The 17,617-nt window shown below is 45.6% G+C and overlaps 1 protein-coding gene across 1 annotated transcript in view; it reads left to right on the forward strand.

The window, feature by feature from the left end:
- Positions 1-2,389: 2,389 nt before the first annotated feature.
- The window catches only part of LOC135056606 (glutathione S-transferase omega-1-like), a 29,400-nt gene continuing 14,172 nt past the window's right edge, over positions 2,390-17,617 (forward strand). The window contains exons 1-4 of the mRNA XM_063962005.1: positions 2,390-2,423; positions 10,855-10,963; positions 13,820-13,938; positions 14,446-14,535. Of these exons, the coding sequence (XP_063818075.1) occupies positions 2,393-2,423; positions 10,855-10,963; positions 13,820-13,938; positions 14,446-14,535 (349 nt within the window). The 5' untranslated portion in view covers positions 2,390-2,392. The remainder of the gene's footprint in view (positions 2,424-10,854; positions 10,964-13,819; positions 13,939-14,445; positions 14,536-17,617) is intronic.

Genomic DNA, 17,617 nt, shown 5'->3' on the forward strand with positions numbered 1-17,617 from the left:
AAAATCTAAATTAAAAGCGTCTGAGGAGAAGCGTAAACTTGCCAATATGCCATTTACGACACGGAGTGGCAAGGAACGGCTGAGGCCCTGGCCTATGTTCATGGCTAGTGGTTCAGCTTTACATGAGGATGGAAGCACTCATCCTCTCGCTAGAAAAAAGAAAAGACTTAAGCTGGCAAAAGCACAGCAAAGAACTGTGCGTTCTTCGAAATCACAAATCCCCAAGGAGAGTCCAATTGTGTCGGTTGCGATGCCTGACCTTCCTCTTTTTTCTTTCATTTTTCTTTGCATCATGTGCTGTTTGGGGAGTATTTTTTTGAAGGGCCATCCTGCGTGACACTGCAGTGCCACTCCTAGATGGGCCAGATGTTTGTGTCGGCCACTTGGGTCGCTTATCTTAGTCACACAGCTACCTCATTGCGCCTCTTTTTTTCTTTGCATCATGTGCTGTTTGGGGACAATTTTTTTGAAGGGCCATCCTGTCTGACACTGCAGTGCCACTCCTAGATGGGCCAGGTGTTTGTGTCGGCCACTTGGGTCGCTTAGCTTAGCCATCCAGCGACCTCGGTGCAAATTTTAGGACTAAAAATAATATTGTGAGATGTGAGGTGTTCAGAATAGACTGAAAATGAGTGGAAATTATGGTTATTGAGGTTAATAATACTATGGGATCAAAATGACCCCCAAATTCTATGATTTAAGCTGTTTTTTAGGGTTTTTTGAAAAAAACACCCGAATCCAAAACACACCCGAATCCGACAAAAAAATTTCGGTGAGGTTTTGTCAAAACGCGTCCGAACCCAAAACACGGCCGCGGAACCGAACCCAAAACCAAAACACAAAACCCAAAAAATTTCCGGTGCACATCACTACTCAGCAGACATCAACAAATAAAGTACTAGCACTTATAGAGGCTTCCATACTCTGTCTGCAAGTCCTTATTTTAGTGATTCTGAAATTATTTCACCAATTTTTTCTTGTTTCTGGAACTAGTTTTAAGCAGTGGTGGATTATATCTAACTGCTGTAGGGCTGCAGACCCCCATTAAAATCCACCACTCACATGGACCCCTGCAGGGACTAGTGGTAGCAGTGACCTCCCATTGGAAGCACTCCCTGCTAATCACAGCTGAACATGCAGTCCCAGGGGAGGTGTTTTCTTCCCATGGGACTGCCAGTCCAGACTGCAATAGCAGAGTGTGCTCTCCATGGGAAGCCACTGCCCTGCCATTACGGCAGCCTTAGGAGCTGCAGCTGATGCCAGATTGCTCATTTGCGTGCATGCACAGGACTGTGAGTCCGCACATGCCCCCAATTACAAACCAGACAGAGGGCGCACAACATGGGGAGAGGAAAAGGGGGTAGCTGATGGGTTGCTGCCAGGAGTCCACATCAGGGGGGAATGGGGTGAGGGGAGATAGCTGGTAGGTTGATGCTGGAAGCACACACCACAGGTGGAAGATGGGGTAGAGGTAGTTGGTGTGTGACTGCCAGGAGCTCAGCGAGCACATCAAGGGGAAGGAGGAGTTACTTGAAGACTGTCCATGTAACAGGCTGTGGGTAGCACCATCAGAGCTCTTGCAGGCGGAGCTGGCTGCCCGGTTAATTGCTGCCCGGGGATCTCACCTCTGATCGCATCCCAGATACTTACTGGTTGTCATGGGGGTATGTTGGTTGCCGTGCCCAGTGGTAAACAGAGGCACCATTGAGGATCCGGAGCGTGCTTTAAGTGTAGCAGATGCTGCTTGTGGGGTGGCTGCTCCACGGGCAATAAATAGCCCTGCCAGCCTGTCTTGATCCGCAAAGTCCCGGTGATCCACACCCTGTGCCGGCCACTGCCCGGAAACTGCGGTGACTATTAAAGGAATATAAATGTCTTAACGGTGCAGGGTGTTGCTTGCTGGGCTGTTGGGGCAAGCACGTCCCCTGCACCCTCTAGTTACGCCACAGGCCTACAATAAATAGATTGTGTTCTGACTATTTGGTAGACACAGAATATCAGGGATTTTCCCAGGGACAAATCTAAATTTTTTAAACTGCTGTATACATTAACAGGATGATTCTTAACATCATAACAGGACCAACTTAGACAATGGAATCAGTATTTGTCGCTGCCTGACTACTGTGAGATAGTTATGCTATTAATTACATATCAGATAGAGCAGATATTTGCCAGTCATATTTAAGTGACACTGTTTCTGGTTGATCATTAGTTGGTAGGGGTGGGGTCTGATACAGGCAGAGTTACTTATATAGGTTGAGGGAAGCTGGCTTTAAGCATATAGCCCTCCCCTGGTATATCAGGCTAGGTAATATATACAGGGAACTGCTGTGTTATAAGCCTTTTATTGTAGCTCAGGATCCTTAGTTGGTGGCAGTAACAGTCTCCAGAAATGAGCGGATCACAGAGGAGTTTGGGGAAGGGTAAGTGTGTGTTAGGGCTGTGGGGCTGAGCTTGTGTGTATGAATAGACCTTCATATAGGAACATATTTATTAAACCCAAAATTGCTGTAAATCCTTTAAACACGGCTGTCCTCAGAATGATTGCTATGTTTTTGATCATCAGGGGTTTTTAATAAGTTGGTAATGTTGCAGATTTTGGAGATAGCTGCCCAGTTCCTCATCTCTGTGATTGCAAATACAGTCCCCACAGCAGTTAGGTATAATCCACCACTGCTGATGTTCATAAATATCAATAAATTGGCCCCGTAAAATGGAATCAGGATATGGCGAATGGAGATCCAGGGACATTGGTATGATATGAAGCATGACGCAGAAAGTCACTGTCTTTATGAGGTTTATGGGTAGCTTCAAGGACACTAAATATGCAATCTCACACTGACTTTAACTATTACACAGCACACCTGTCTCTCTGCGCTAACTCTCTGTGCTTTTTTTTAATAAATGCATAGAAACTCTACAACAGAATTGTGTGACCATGATAGTCGTAATTTGTTTTATTTATATACTACAGAATTTTTATGAAAAAGCAAACATAGGTCCAGAACCTTTTTAGTAACCAGAAGTTAATGTATGAAATGAATTGTAAACAAGATGCTGATGTTTTCACAGCTAAATAATTATCTTCTCTGATCACTTATATAATAGCAATAAAGTCATTACTGTAAAGCATTTGCTCTTTATATTCTCTTTTGGGGCAATGAGAGGAAATCTAATACACTTCAGAGGCCACATTGGTAACTTTCTGACCTTCAAATGGGGCGCACATTATCCTACATTTAATCGAGAGAAAGTAATACCTATCTGTAGTAACATATCAGCATGCATTATAAACTCGTGTTACAAGTTATAACAAAACAATCTGATTATAAATAGAGATGAGCGGGTTCGGTTTCTCTGAAACCGAACCCGCACGAACTTCATGTTTTTTTTACGGGTCCGAGCAGACTCGGATCCTCCCGCCTTGCTCGGTTAACCCGAGCGCGCCCGAACGTCATCATGACGCTGTCGGATTCTCGCGAGACTCGGATTCTATATAAGGAGCCGCGCGTCGCCGCCATTTTCACACGTGCATTGAGATTGATAGGGAGAGGACGTGGCTGGCGTCCTCTCCATTAGAAATTAGATTAGAAGAGAGAGAGAGATTGTGCAGAGTCAGACAGAGTTTACCACAGTGACCAGTGCAGTTGTTGTTAGTTAACTTTTATTTATTTTAATATAATATATCCGTTCTCTGCTATATCCGTTCTCTGCCTGAAAAAAAACGATACACAGCAGCAGCCAGTCACACAGTGTGACTCAGTCTGTGTGCACTCAGCTCAGCCCAGTGTGCTGCACATCAATGTATAAAAGGCAAAGCTTATAATAATTGTGGGGGAGACTGGGGAGCACTGCAGGTTGTTATAGCAGGAGCCCCCAGGAGTACATAATATTATATTAATTTAAAATTAAACAGTGCACACTTTTGCTGCAGGAGTGCCACTGCCAGTGTGACTAGTGGTGACCAGTGCCTGACCACCAGTATAGTAGTATATTGTTGTATGTATTGTATACTATCTCTTTATCAACCAGTCTATATTAGCAGCAGACACAGTACAGTGCGGTAGTTCACGGCTGTGGCTACCTCTGTGTCGGCAGTCGGAACTCGGCAGGCAGTCCGTCCATCCATAATTGTATTACAATATATACCACCTAACCGTGGTATTTTTTTTTCTTTCTTTATACCGTCGTCATAGTGTCATACTAGTTGTTACGAGTATACTACTATCTCTTTATCAACCAGTGTACAGTGCGGTAGTTCACGGCTGTGGCTACCTCTGTGTCGGCAGTCGGCAGGCAGTCCGTCCATCCATAATTGTATTATTATTATAATATATACCACCTAACCGTGGTTTTTTTTTCATTCTTTATACCGTCATAGTGTCATACTAGTTGTTACGAGTATACTACTATCTCTTTATCAACCAGTGTACAGTGCGGTAGTTCACGGCTGTGGCTACCTCTGTGTCGGCAGTCGGCAGGCAGTCCGTCCATCCATAATTGTATTATTATTATAATATATACCACCTAACCGTGGTTTTTTTTTCATTCTTTATACCGTCGTCATAGTGTCATACTAGTTGTTACGAGTATACTACTATCTCTTTATCAACCAGTGTACAGTGCGGTAGTTCACGGCTGTGGCTACCTCTGTGTCGGCAGTCGGCAGGCAGTCCGTCCATCCATAATTGTATTATTATTATAATATATACCACCTAACTGTGGTATTTTTTTTTCTTTCTTTATACCGTCGTCATAGTGTCATACTAGTTGTTACGAGTATACTACTATCTCTTTATCAACCAGTGTACAGTGCGGTAGTTCACGGCTGTGGCTACCTCTGTGTCGGCAGTCGGCAGGCAGTCCGTCCATCCATAATTGTATTATTATTATAATATATACCACCTAACTGTGGTATTTTTTTTTCTTTCTTTATACCGTCGTCATAGTGTCATACTAGTTGTTACGAGTATACTACTATCTCTTTATCAACCAGTGTACAGTGCGGTAGTTCACGGCTGTGGCTACCTCTGTGTCGGCAGTCGGCAGGCAGTCCGTCCATCCATAATTGTATTATTATTATAATATATACCACCTAACCGTGGTTTTTTTTTCATTCTTTATACCGTCGTCATAGTGTCATACTAGTTGTTACGAGTATACTACTATCTCTTTATCAACCAGTGTACAGTGCGGTAGTTCACGGCTGTGGCTACCTCTGTGTCGGCAGTCGGCAGGCAGTCCGTCCATCCATAATTGTATTATTATTATAATATATACCACCTAACTGTGGTATTTTTTTTTCTTTCTTTATACCGTCGTCATAGTGTCATACTAGTTGTTACGAGTATACTACTATCTCTTTATCAACCAGTGTACAGTGCGGTAGTTCACGGCTGTGGCTACCTCTGTGTCGGCAGTCGGCAGGCAGTCCGTCCATCCATAATTGTATTATTATTATAATATATACCACCTAACCGTGGTTTTTTTTTCATTCTTTATACCGTCATAGTGTCATACTAGTTGTTACGAGTATACTACTATCTCTTTATCAACCAGTGTACAGTGCGGTAGTTCACGGCTGTGGCTACCTCTGTGTCGGCAGTCGGCAGGCAGTCCGTCCATCCATAATTGTATTATTATTATAATATATACCACCTAACTGTGGTATTTTTTTTTCTTTCTTTATACCGTCGTCATAGTGTCATACTAGTTGTTACGAGTATACTACTATCTCTTTATCAACCAGTGTACAGTGCGGTAGTTCACGGCTGTGGCTACCTCTGTGTCGGCAGTCGGCAGGCAGTCCGTCCATCCATAATTGTATTATTATTATAATATATACCACCTAACCGTGGTTTTTTTTTCATTCTTTATACCGTCATAGTGTCATACTAGTTGTTACGAGTATACTACTATCTCTTTATCAACCAGTGTACAGTGCGGTAGTTCACGGCTGTGGCTACCTCTGTGTCGGCACTCGGCAGGCAGTCCGTCCATCCATAATTGTATTATTATTATAATATATACCACCTAACCGTGGTTTTTTTTTCATTCTTTATACCGTCGTCATAGTGTCATACTAGTTGTTACGAGTATACTACTATCTCTTTATCAACCAGTGTACAGTGCGGTAGTTCACGGCTGTGGCTACCTCTGTGTCGGCAGTCGGCAGGCAGTCCGTCCATCCATAATTGTATTATTATTATAATATATACCACCTAACCGTGGTTTTTTTATACCACCTAACCGTGGCAGTCCGTCCATAATTGTATACTAGTATCCAATCCATCCATCTCCATTGTTTACCTGAGGTGCCTTTTAGTTCTGCCTATAAAATATGGAGAACAAAAAAGTTGAGGTTCCAAAATTAGGGAAAGATCAAGATCCACTTCCACCTCGTGCTGAAGCTGCTGCCACTAGTCATGGCCGAGACGATGAAATGCCAGCAACGTCGTCTGCCAAGGCCGATGCCCAATGTCATAGTACAGAGCATGTCAAATCCAAAACACCAAATATCAGAAAAAAAAGGACTCCAAAACCTAAAATAAAATTGTCGGAGGAGAAGCGTAAACTTGCCAATATGCCATTTACCACACGGAGTGGCAAGGAACGGCTGAGGCCCTGGCCTATGTTCATGGCTAGTGGTTCAGCTTCACATGAGGATGGAAGCACTCAGCCTCTCGCTAGAAAACTGAAAAGACTCAAGCTGGCAAAAGCACCGCAAAGAACTGTGCGTTCTTTGAAATCCCAAATCCACAAGGAGAGTCCAATTGTGTCGTTTGCGATGCCTGACCTTCCCAACACTGGACGTGAAGAGCATGCGCCTTCCACTATTTGCATGCCCCCTGCAAGTGCTGGAAGGAGCACCCGCAGTCCAGTTCCTGATAGTCAGATTGAAGATGTCAGTGTTGAAGTACACCAGGATGAGGAGGATATGGGTGTTGCTGGCGCTGGGGAGGAAATTGACCAGGAGGATTCTGATGGTGAGGTGGTTTGTTTAAGTCAGGCACCCGGGGAGACACCTGTTGTCCGTGGGAGGAATATGGCCGTTGACATGCCAGGTGAAAATACCAAAAAAATCAGCTCTTCGGTGTGGAGGTATTTCACCAGAAATGCGGACAACAGGTGTCAAGCCGTGTGTTCCCTTTGTCAAGCTGTAATAAGTAGGGGTAAGGACGTTAACCACCTCGGAACATCCTCCCTTATACGTCACCTGCAGCGCATTCATAATAAGTCAGTGACAAGTTCAAAAACTTTGGGTGACAGCGGAAGCAGTCCACTGACCAGTAAATCCCTTCCTCTTGTAACCAAGCTCACGCAAACCACCCCACCAACTCCCTCAGTGTCAATTTCCTCCTTCCCCAGGAATGCCAATAGTCCTGCAGGCCATGTCACTGGCAAGTCTGACGAGTCCTCTCCTGCCTGTGATTCCTCCGATGCATCCTTGCGTGTAACGCCTACTGCTGCTGGCGCTGCTGTTGTTGCCGCTGGGAGTCGATGGTCATCCCAGAGGGGAAGTCGTAAGCCCACTTGTACTACTTCCAGTAAGCAATTGACTGTTCAACAGTCCTTTGCGAGGAAGATGAAATATCACAGCAGTCATCCTACTGCAAAGCGGATAACTGAGTCCTTGACAACTATGTTGGTGTTAGACGTGCGTCCGGTATCCGCCGTTAGTTCACAGGGAACTAGACAATTTATTGAGGCAGTGTGCCCCCGTTACCAAATACCATCTAGGTTCCACTTCTCTAGGCAGGCGATACCGAGAATGTACACGGACGTCAGAAAAAGACTCACCAGTGTCCTAAAAAATGCAGTTGTACCCAATGTCCACTTAACCACGGACATGTGGACAAGTGGAGCAGGGCAGGGTCAGGACTATATGACTGTGACAGCCCACTGGGTAGATGTATGGACTCCCGCCGCAAGAACAGCAGCGGCGGCACCAGTAGCAGCATCTCGCAAACGCCAACTCTTTCCTAGGCAGGCTACGCTTTGTATCACCGCTTTCCAGAATACGCACACAGCTGAAAACCTCTTACGGCAACTGAGGAAGATCATCGCGGAATGGCTTACCCCAATTGGACTCTCCTGTGGATTTGTGGCATCGGACAACGCCAGCAATATTGTGTGTGCATTAAATATGGGCAAATTCCAGCACGTCCCATGTTTTGCACATACCTTGAATTTGGTGGTGCAGAATTTTTTAAAAAACGACAGGGGCGTGCAAGAGATGCTGTCGGTGGCCAGAAAAATTGCGGGACACTTTCGGCGTACAGGCACCACGTACAGAAGACTGGAGCACCACCAAAAACTACTGAACCTGCCCTGCCATCATCTGAAGCAAGAAGTGGTAACGAGGTGGAATTCAACCCTCTATATGCTTCAGAGGTTGGAGGAGCAGCAAAAGGCCATTCAAGCCTATACAATTGAGCACGATATAGGAGATGAAATGCACCTGTCTCAAGTGCAGTGGAGAATGATTTCAACGTTGTGCAAGGTTCTGATGCCCTTTGAACTTGCCACACGTGAAGTCAGTTCAGACACTGCCAGCCTGAGTCAGGTCATTCCCCTCATCAGGCTTTTGCAGAAGAAGCTGGAGGCATTGAAGAAGGAGCTAACACGGAGCGATTCCGCTAGGCATGTGGGACTTGTGGATGCAGCCCTTAATTCGCTTAACAAGGATTCACGGGTGGTCAATCTGTTGAAATCAGAGCACTACATTTTGGCCACCGTGCTCGATCCTAGATTTAAAGCCTACCTTGGATCTCTCTTTCCGGCAGACACAGGTCTGCTGGGGTTGAAAGACCTGCTGGTGACAAAATTGTCAAGTCAAGCGGAACGCGACCTGTCAACATCTCCTCCTTCACATTCTCCCGCAACTGGGGGTGCGAGGAAAAGGCTCAGAATTCCGAGCCCACCCGCTGGCGGTGATGCAGGGCAGTCTGGAGCGACTGCTGATGCTGACATCTGGTCCGGACTGAAGGACCTGACAACGATTACGGACATGTCGTCTACTGTCACTGCATATGATTCTCTCAACATTGATAGAATGGTGGAGGATTATATGAGTGACCGCATCCAAGTAGGCACGTCACACAGTCCGTACTTATACTGGCAGGAAAAAGAGGCAATTTGGAGGCCCTTGCACAAACTGGCTTTATTCTACCTAAGTTGCCCTCCCACAAGTGTGTACTCCGAAAGAGTGTTTAGTGCCGCCGCTCACCTTGTCAGCAATCGGCGTACGAGGTTACATCCAGAAAATGTGGAGAAGATGATGTTCATTAAAATGAATTATAATCAATTCCTCCGCGGAGACATTGACCAGCAGCAATTGCCTCCACAAAGTACACAGGGAGCTGAGATGGTGGATTCCAGTGGGGACGAATTGATAATCTGTGAGGAGGGGGATGTACACGGTGATATATCGGAGGGTGAAGATGAGGTGGACATCTTGCCTCTGTAGAGCCAGTTTGTGCAAGGAGAGATTAATTGCTTCTTTTTTGGGGGGGGTCCAAACCAACCCGTCATATCAGTCACAGTCGTGTGGCAGACCCTGTCACTGAAATGATGGGTTGGTTAAAGTGTGCATGTCCTGTTTTGTTTATACAACATAAGGGTGGGTGGGAGGGCCCAAGGATAATTCCATCTTGCACCTCTTTTTTCTTTTCTTTTTCTTTGCATCATGTGCTGATTGGGGAGGGTTTTTTGGAAGGGACATCCTGCGTGACACTGCAGTGCCACTCCTAGATGGGCCCGGTGTTTGTGTCGGCCACTAGGGTCGCTTATCTTTCTCACACAGTCAGCTACCTCATTGCGCCTCTTTTTTTCTTTGCGTCATGTGCTGTTTGGGGAGGGTTTTTTGGAAGGGACATCCTGCGTGACACTGCAGTGCCACTCCTAGATGGGCCCGGTGTTTGTGTCGGCCACTAGGGTCGCTTATCTTACTCACACAGCGACCTCGGTGCAAATTTTAGGACTAAAAATAATATTGTGAGGTGTGATGTGTTCAGAATAGGCTGAAAATGAGTGTAAATTATGTTTTTTGAGGTTAATAATACTTTGGGATCAAAATTACCCCCAAATTCTATGATTTAAGCTGTTTTTTAGGGTTTTTTGAAAAAAACACCCGAATCCAAAACACACCCGAATCCGACAAAAAAAATTCGGTGAGGTTTTGCCAAAACGCGGTCGAACCCAAAACACGGCCGCGGAACCGAACCCAAAACCAAAACACAAAACCCGAAAAATTTCAGGCGCTCATCTCTAATTATAAAGTGAGAAAGCGCTGGGGGCTCGGATTCCAGCCTCCTGTCTATCACAGCTCTAGGATGACAACTTGTCTGCTTGACTTTTTGACAAGCCTTTTGTGTAGGATGAGGTTGCAAAGACCAGTGGTTCTCTTTCATAATATTGGAAACCATTTCGGTGTTTGGCTACAGTGCCCAGCAATTTCTAGCTATTCATATGGTGAGAGGTTTACAGTATACAGCACAAATCTTCATCAGACAACTATAACTGCTCAATCATATGACACCATGCTTGTGGACCACCTAAAAAAATGGAGCTAATACTGCAGCTACTACTTGTCCATAGCAACAAAACAGATTCTAGTTTTCATTTATAGAATGTACTTGACAAATGCTACCTCAAAGCTGATAGGTTGTTGTAGGTAACGTCTTCACTGGTCCACTTCTCCACTCTTTACACTGCTTCTACTTGCTTTAATAGCGATTTTAGTCTCAGCATGACCTGGAATTGAAATAGGTATTAAGACCTTTTACTGCAGGTAAATGTGACCTCTGCTATGTGCGAGTAATATGCATACTGAATGAAAGTAATTTATTTCAGGCAGTGATGCCATGGGACCAGTACCAGAAGGGGTCATTCGACTTTACAGCATGAGATTCTGCCCCTATGCCCAGAGAGTCAGGATTGCCCTCATTGCCAAGGGAATCAAGTAAGCCATAAACTACCTATCTTTTCCAGGGTACCCTCAAATAGTATGTCTACATGTTTTCACCTTTACATTTTCTAGAAGCAATTGTAATCTTGCAACATGATAGTGAAAGCTGAAAGATGGGAAATCTACAAATGCCATTGTTGGATAAGAGTTTCAGTTAGATATGGGCGTTTCAGTTTTTTAAAAAATCCAAATTTTGCCAATCCGAATCGAGCCAAGTTCAGGTTCGGATCTTCCTGCGTTTCGGAATTTTTGATTTTAAATCCGAATTTTGGGGCTTTGGGTTGCAAAAATTACAGGATTTTTTAAGTTTTTATCCTTTTTCAAGAAATTAAAAACCCAAGATTTGGATTTTAAATCCGAATTCTGAAACAAAACACTTGAGGGTGGTTTTGCAAAACAAAAACCGAAACCAAAACACGGCAATGAAATTAGAACCAAAGACAAGACTCAGTGCATATCTCTAGTTTCAGTGCAGCTGGTATCTCGCTGGTTCTGAGATTGTCAGGCCCATCAAGTGTTGGAGGGTGCGTGGGGGAGACAGGTACACAGCCCCAGGATCCATACATATCTGTGGGGCTTCCGAGCCTGCCTAAGAGGTGTATCCACATCCCATGATGATTTGGCCATGCCCTCTTTAGTGGAGCATCATTTGTAGATAGGGCCCTGAAAGTCTTGGGAGATGTTCTAAACCTTGCATAGTGGAAAAATGGAGAAAGATGAAGTACCAGCCAATCAGCTTCTAACTGCCATGTTACAGGCTGTTAAAAAAATAATTGACAGTTAGAAGCCGATTGACTGGTAGTTTATCTCTCTTAATTTTATCTTTCTCCAAAGCTGCCCTAAATGTGGATTACAAGGGGCTGGCATTCTAATTGCAGCCCTGGCAGTTGAACAGTTAGCTGTCAGATGCAGTGACTTCCCTCCTGACATTTTTTTGCATTTCTCCCCACCAGGGGTGTATTAAGAGAGGAGGGTGCCCATCTGCAGTGTTCATATGGGCCTTCTCCTCTCTAGCAGGTAGTGGCAGTGACACTGAGCACTAGGTGGTGCACTGGTCTCCATTTTCCCTACTGCGCATGCGCAAAACGCCAGGAAAATTGCCATTTTCCTGGAGCCCTGAACACCACATAGTGCTCAGAGTCACTGTCACTGCCGTGGGACTCAGAAGAGTAAAGTATTGAAAAAATGAGTGCAGGGTGTTCGGTGTGGCCCCTCTGGACCTAAGGGCCCATGTGCACTGGACCATTATAGATACGTCACTGCTCTTCACTCTGTCTATGATACATTGTCCTCAAGTATCTTGAGCACTGAGCTGTTGGGGGGAAGTTACCAACACCAATGAAAAGGAGCGGTTCATAGGATGGATCACCACATTTCCAGGAATTTATGGGTTGGGTCAAGATCATCTGTAATGTTAAGGGGGGAACACACGGGGAGATGTGTGCTGAGCGATCTAGCACAAACCTCTCGGCACACATCTCTCCCCCCGCTCAGCATGATGTGAGCTGAGCGAGGGATGGGACGGAGGGGGGGGGAAGCTCACTTCACACAGCGGTGAAGTGAGCGATGTACTAGATTGTGCCAATCTAGTACCGGTGATGGCGACGCGCTGAGCCGCACATTGCTATCACTATGGGGCATACACACGGAGAGATCCGTGCTTCATTTCTAAGAAATCTAGTTAGATTGCTTAGAATTTAAGCACTGATCTCTCCGTGCACCTCGTTCACGAAGTCCAAGATTATTATTTATAAATAAAGCTTTAGCAATCACGGTTTTACTTTACCCTGTGTTTATTTTAAACAGTCTTATTTATAACCTGTGTGGTAATATATTATGGGCTGACCATTGCGGACTAAAGGGCAGTGCACACGGGGAGAGATGTGTGCTGAGCGATCTATCGCAGACCGTTCAGTACACATCTCTCCCCCCGCTCAGCACAGTGCGACGTGTGCTGAGCGAGGTGTGTGGGGGGGTGGAGGGGAGGGGTGCTCATTTCACACAGCGGTGAAATGAGTGATGTGCTAGATTGTGCGGGGCCGCGCATCGCTATTGCTGTGGGGCATACGCACAGAGAGATCCATGCTTAAAATCTAAGCAATCTAGTCAGATTGCTTAGAATTTAAACACGGATCTCTCTGTGTGTACCCCCCTTTAGAGCTTAGGAAGGAGTTAGCTGCAAATACAGTAGGCTTTAGATGAAAGCAATGAGTTTATGAATCCATATGTTTGTACTTCAGAAAACTTCACAGGTCCTTTATCTCTACTGTTCAAATTCTTATCCATTATGTGTCCCATGTATAGTAAATAGACCAACCCTCTTCCACCTGACTCCTGTTATCTGTACCTGAGAGCTGACTCCTCAGTGTTTGCACACACTGCAAGCCACCTATAACCTTGCTTTCACTATAAACATTCTAGATCCTTTAACACAGAGAGACGGGTCTCAATGTCGGATATGATTGGGCGCTCTACAAGTGAGACACAATTACGCTACAAATATGTATCCCTCTAATATACATTATTCTGTTCCAGCTATGGAAGTATTGTACAGAGTGCTCTACTGGAGGTCTAAAACATACTGTAAAATCAAGAAAGCGCGTATCCCACACCACTTTGGTACACATTTAAGCAGTCTCTCGCTTGGGTTTCACCTCCTAATGGAACATGTTTTTATGAAATTATCAATATCATTTACAAATACATTATTATTATATCACCCCGTGAATCTATTGTATATGTTATAGTAGAAGTGGACATTAAATACAGCTATATGGGATCAGAGCAGCACAGAAGCTTCTGTACATTGGCATGAAAACCCTGATTTACTTCTGTTTCTATTTATTTTAGGCACGAAATCGTGAACATTAATACAAAGAATAAGCCTGACTGGTTTTTTGAGAAAAGCCCTCTGGGTCTGGTCCCTGCTCTCGAAATGTCTGATGGAAACATAATGGCCCTCATTCCGAGTTGTTCGCTCGTTGCCGATTTTCTCTATATTGCGATTAGTCGCTTACTGCGCATGCGCAATGTTCGCAGAGCGCATGCGCTTAGTTATTTTACTCAAAAGTTAGGTATTTTACTCACGGCATTACGAGGATTTTTCTTCGTTCTGGTGATCGGAGTGTGATTGACAGGAAGTGGGTGTTTCTGGGCGGAAACTGGCCGTTTTATGGGTGTGTGTGAAAAAACGCTGCCGTTTCTGGGAAAACGCGGGAGTGGCTGGAGAAACGAGGGAGTGCCTGGGCGAACGCTGGGTGTGTTTGTGACGTCAAACCAGGAACGAAACTGACTGAACTGATCGCAGTGGCAGAGTAAGTGTCGAGCTACTCAGAAACTGCTAAGAAATTTCTATTCGCAATTTTGCGAATCTTTCGTTTGCAATTCTGCTAAGCTAAGATACACTCCCAGAGGGCGACGGCTTAGCGTGTGCAAAGCTGCTAAAAGCAGCTAGCGAGCAAACAACTCGGAATGAGGGCCAATATACGAATCACCCATTGTGTGTGACTACCTGGATGAAGCCTTTCCTGGGATTAAGCTGACTCCTGCAGACCCTTATACAAAAGCATAAACATCCTAGTGATATTTGGTGGACCCCCTTTATTGAAGTAAACCTTAGTTACCTTTTATACCAGTAAATAAAGACACGGAGACATGGAGATTTTGGCAGAAAAATTGCTAGCTATTTATTTGACCCTAACCATAGCAAAACCTGTAATTGGGAAAAGTTTGTTAAGATGCCGAATCAGCCGGCATAATGGTGGCAGAAAAAAGAACGGCTCTATTAAACTATTGGTAAACTTAAATTGGTAAACTGACCGAAACCGTCCAGCACCCTATCAAAACCGGTAATAGGTGTCAACACAACCCCCACAGTGACTTCCCACCGCTCCTGGGTGCCCTGCCGCTGCCTCCCGGATGGGTGGTCGAGCGGCCATTAAGTCGATGGAGGTGAGTGCACCTAAACCATATAACACTGAAACTTACTACCTATAAAAAACCATACAACTACAAACTGCCGTTCTTTTCCGCCAAAAGCGAAGGACTCCATCCCAGAGTCCTCGCACCGCCATCATAAACTACCCTAACTCCTGCAACACTAGGAAAAGATCCTCCAGGAAAAACATCATCCCCTCATTGGATAGATGCACACCATCCGGCCGAAAAAGGTGTTTGTCTCGGAACCGAATCCTAGGGTGGCGAACCACTTTACCTCCGTGGGCCAAGACCCACTTCGCCACCGCCCCATTCACCTTTATCCTGGCCTCATCTATTACGCGTCCGTCCTCCACACCTCGCCAACTCAACCTTGGCACCATCAGGGAAAATACCAATATACAATTGGTCCATGCTGCGGCCACCCTTGCCAGATCTTGTATCATGGCCCACCGTAGCTCCAAGGAAGTCCTCTTCCCTAGGTCGTTGCCACCTAAGTGGACAACCAAAACCTTGGGAACTCCATGCTTCCTGGCCTGACTGACCAGTCTACTCAATAGATCTGTCCACATCATACCTCGCCAACCAAGCCATCTGATTCCCTGACCTCTAGGAAACCTCTGAGAAGTATCAGAGGCCAAAAACCTTGCTGCCCAGAAGACATACGAGTGGCCGACCACCCAAACGGACAAGCCATCAGCGAAACAACCTGAATGGAAGGAAAAAAGGGGTAAAATGTGTTACTATAATTCTACTCCATAGCATGTAATTATGTTAACCTGAAGGATCTGCCAAAAGAAAAATTGTTATTGCTTCCTAAAGTCGCAGCAGTCACGGCCTAGCCGATCTCCCGAGCTTCTAGCCAATTTGAAGTAAAAGCATTAAGACATTAAGGGAAAGGCAAAAGAAACAAAACGAAATTAAACAGGGGGGGGGGGGGGGTATAAAAAAGAGGGTAAAACATGAAATAACTCAGCTGGAGGTGAAAGCATAAAAACCTGCTGAGGGACTTTGATAAGAACAGATTAGCCGAATTAATGATTAGAATTCAGTCCGTCAAGTCAGGCAAAAATCGCAAAATAACTCCAGACCCCCGCTGCCGGCTCACGCCCGCAGCGGCAAGTGGCTAATCCCTGAGTAGGATCACACACGGGTAAACGAACCAACATACAACGAACATAACATATGCATAAACACCAAGCAAACATTATCTTACTCTAACTTATTGATGCAAGCTACGCTTAAGCAAAGTATCTCAGGCGACGGGGCGAATGTACCGCTTATAACAGGACGACTTCCATCGTCCCACCGCCTGGATCTGGGCTCCCGAAAAACCCGCGGCCGCTGCCGCCGTAGCAGCCCCAATGCGGAAGGAGTGTGTACCGAAGTGGGAGGGGGAAAGGCCCAAGCTCGTCAGACAGCGACCCATCATCCACCGAAATTGGAACTTCGTTACTGGCAGCCCGTCATAGTGCAGCAACCACGACCCCCGACAGTCGGGCCTCACTGCCTCATACTGTACTGCCAACCGTACTGGGCATATGCTCTCCTCAAGTGCCGGAACCAGGGTGACCCATCGGCCCTTCCCCACCTGGTCCGTCTTAGAGCGTCGCAATCTGCACAGCAAGGACCTCCCACTCACCACTACGTCCTCTACCAGCATGCGCGAATCAGTTTGCTTAGAAGGCGCTACCAACTCCGATATCCTAAAGGCGCCGTGGTAAGCCATAGAGAACGCCAATCTAAAAAGCAGCGATTCGAACATAGATGTGTTATGCACACCAGTGCCTGCAGGAAAGTACTGGTGTCAGAACTGTTATGCACTCCAGTGTCTGCAGGAATGTACTGGTGTTTGAACTGTTATGCAAAACAAATGGACTCACAGACAAACTGGGGAATATGACATAACGTACACAGAAGGTGATAGGGTAACAAAATACACACAAAGTGAACAGAGAAGCCCAGAGGCTAAGGAACTGGGTATCTCCCTTGTATTAGAACTGCTAAGATGGAAAAAGCAAGATGTTGTGTTTTAATACATAGAGAACCCGAAATGCTGTTGCTAAGGGCAACAGCAAAACCCTAAAGGGTTACCAACGGGTGTGGCAGTAAACTCCTTGGTCAGAGATGGAATGATAGACACAAGGAGAGTCCCCACAATCCTAATTCTCACTTGCAGTGCACAGGTTTTAGCTTACAGCCACTAAACTGGCCCCTGACACCTAGCACAGTGAGACAGGATTAGACAGGCAAGTCTTAGAATACAGCCGCAAACTTGCTAAGTTCACAGAGTAGTAACAGAACCCCAGCAAGCTAAACCACTGACTCCAGTCTTACTGCTAGGTCTGGATTGGCAGAGTGTAATACCAAATCCCCAGGCCTATTTGCAGTAAGCAACAAACAAATACAAAGCTACACAGTACTGGCTAACTTTCATGAACTGACTAACCAACAAAGATTCAGCAGCATCTGCTTACCCTGAAAAGAGGCCTTATAAAGCAGGTGCTGTCCACGCCCCACTCAGACCTCACAGACTGTGAGCACAAAAACCAGCACCGGATCCCCTGCCGTGCACAGAGCCTATAACCACTGCACAGCAAAAGACCCGAACCGGAGTATCAGCTGCGCTCAGGTTACTCCACTAGCACTTGTCTCCCGGTTGCCATGACGACGTGGCAGCACAGGGCAGGAGACCCTAACAAGATGATGCGA

Source organism: Pseudophryne corroboree, chromosome 3, assembly GCF_028390025.1.
Source record: "Pseudophryne corroboree isolate aPseCor3 chromosome 3, aPseCor3.hap2, whole genome shotgun sequence".
NCBI lineage: Eukaryota > Metazoa > Chordata > Amphibia > Anura > Myobatrachidae > Pseudophryne > Pseudophryne corroboree.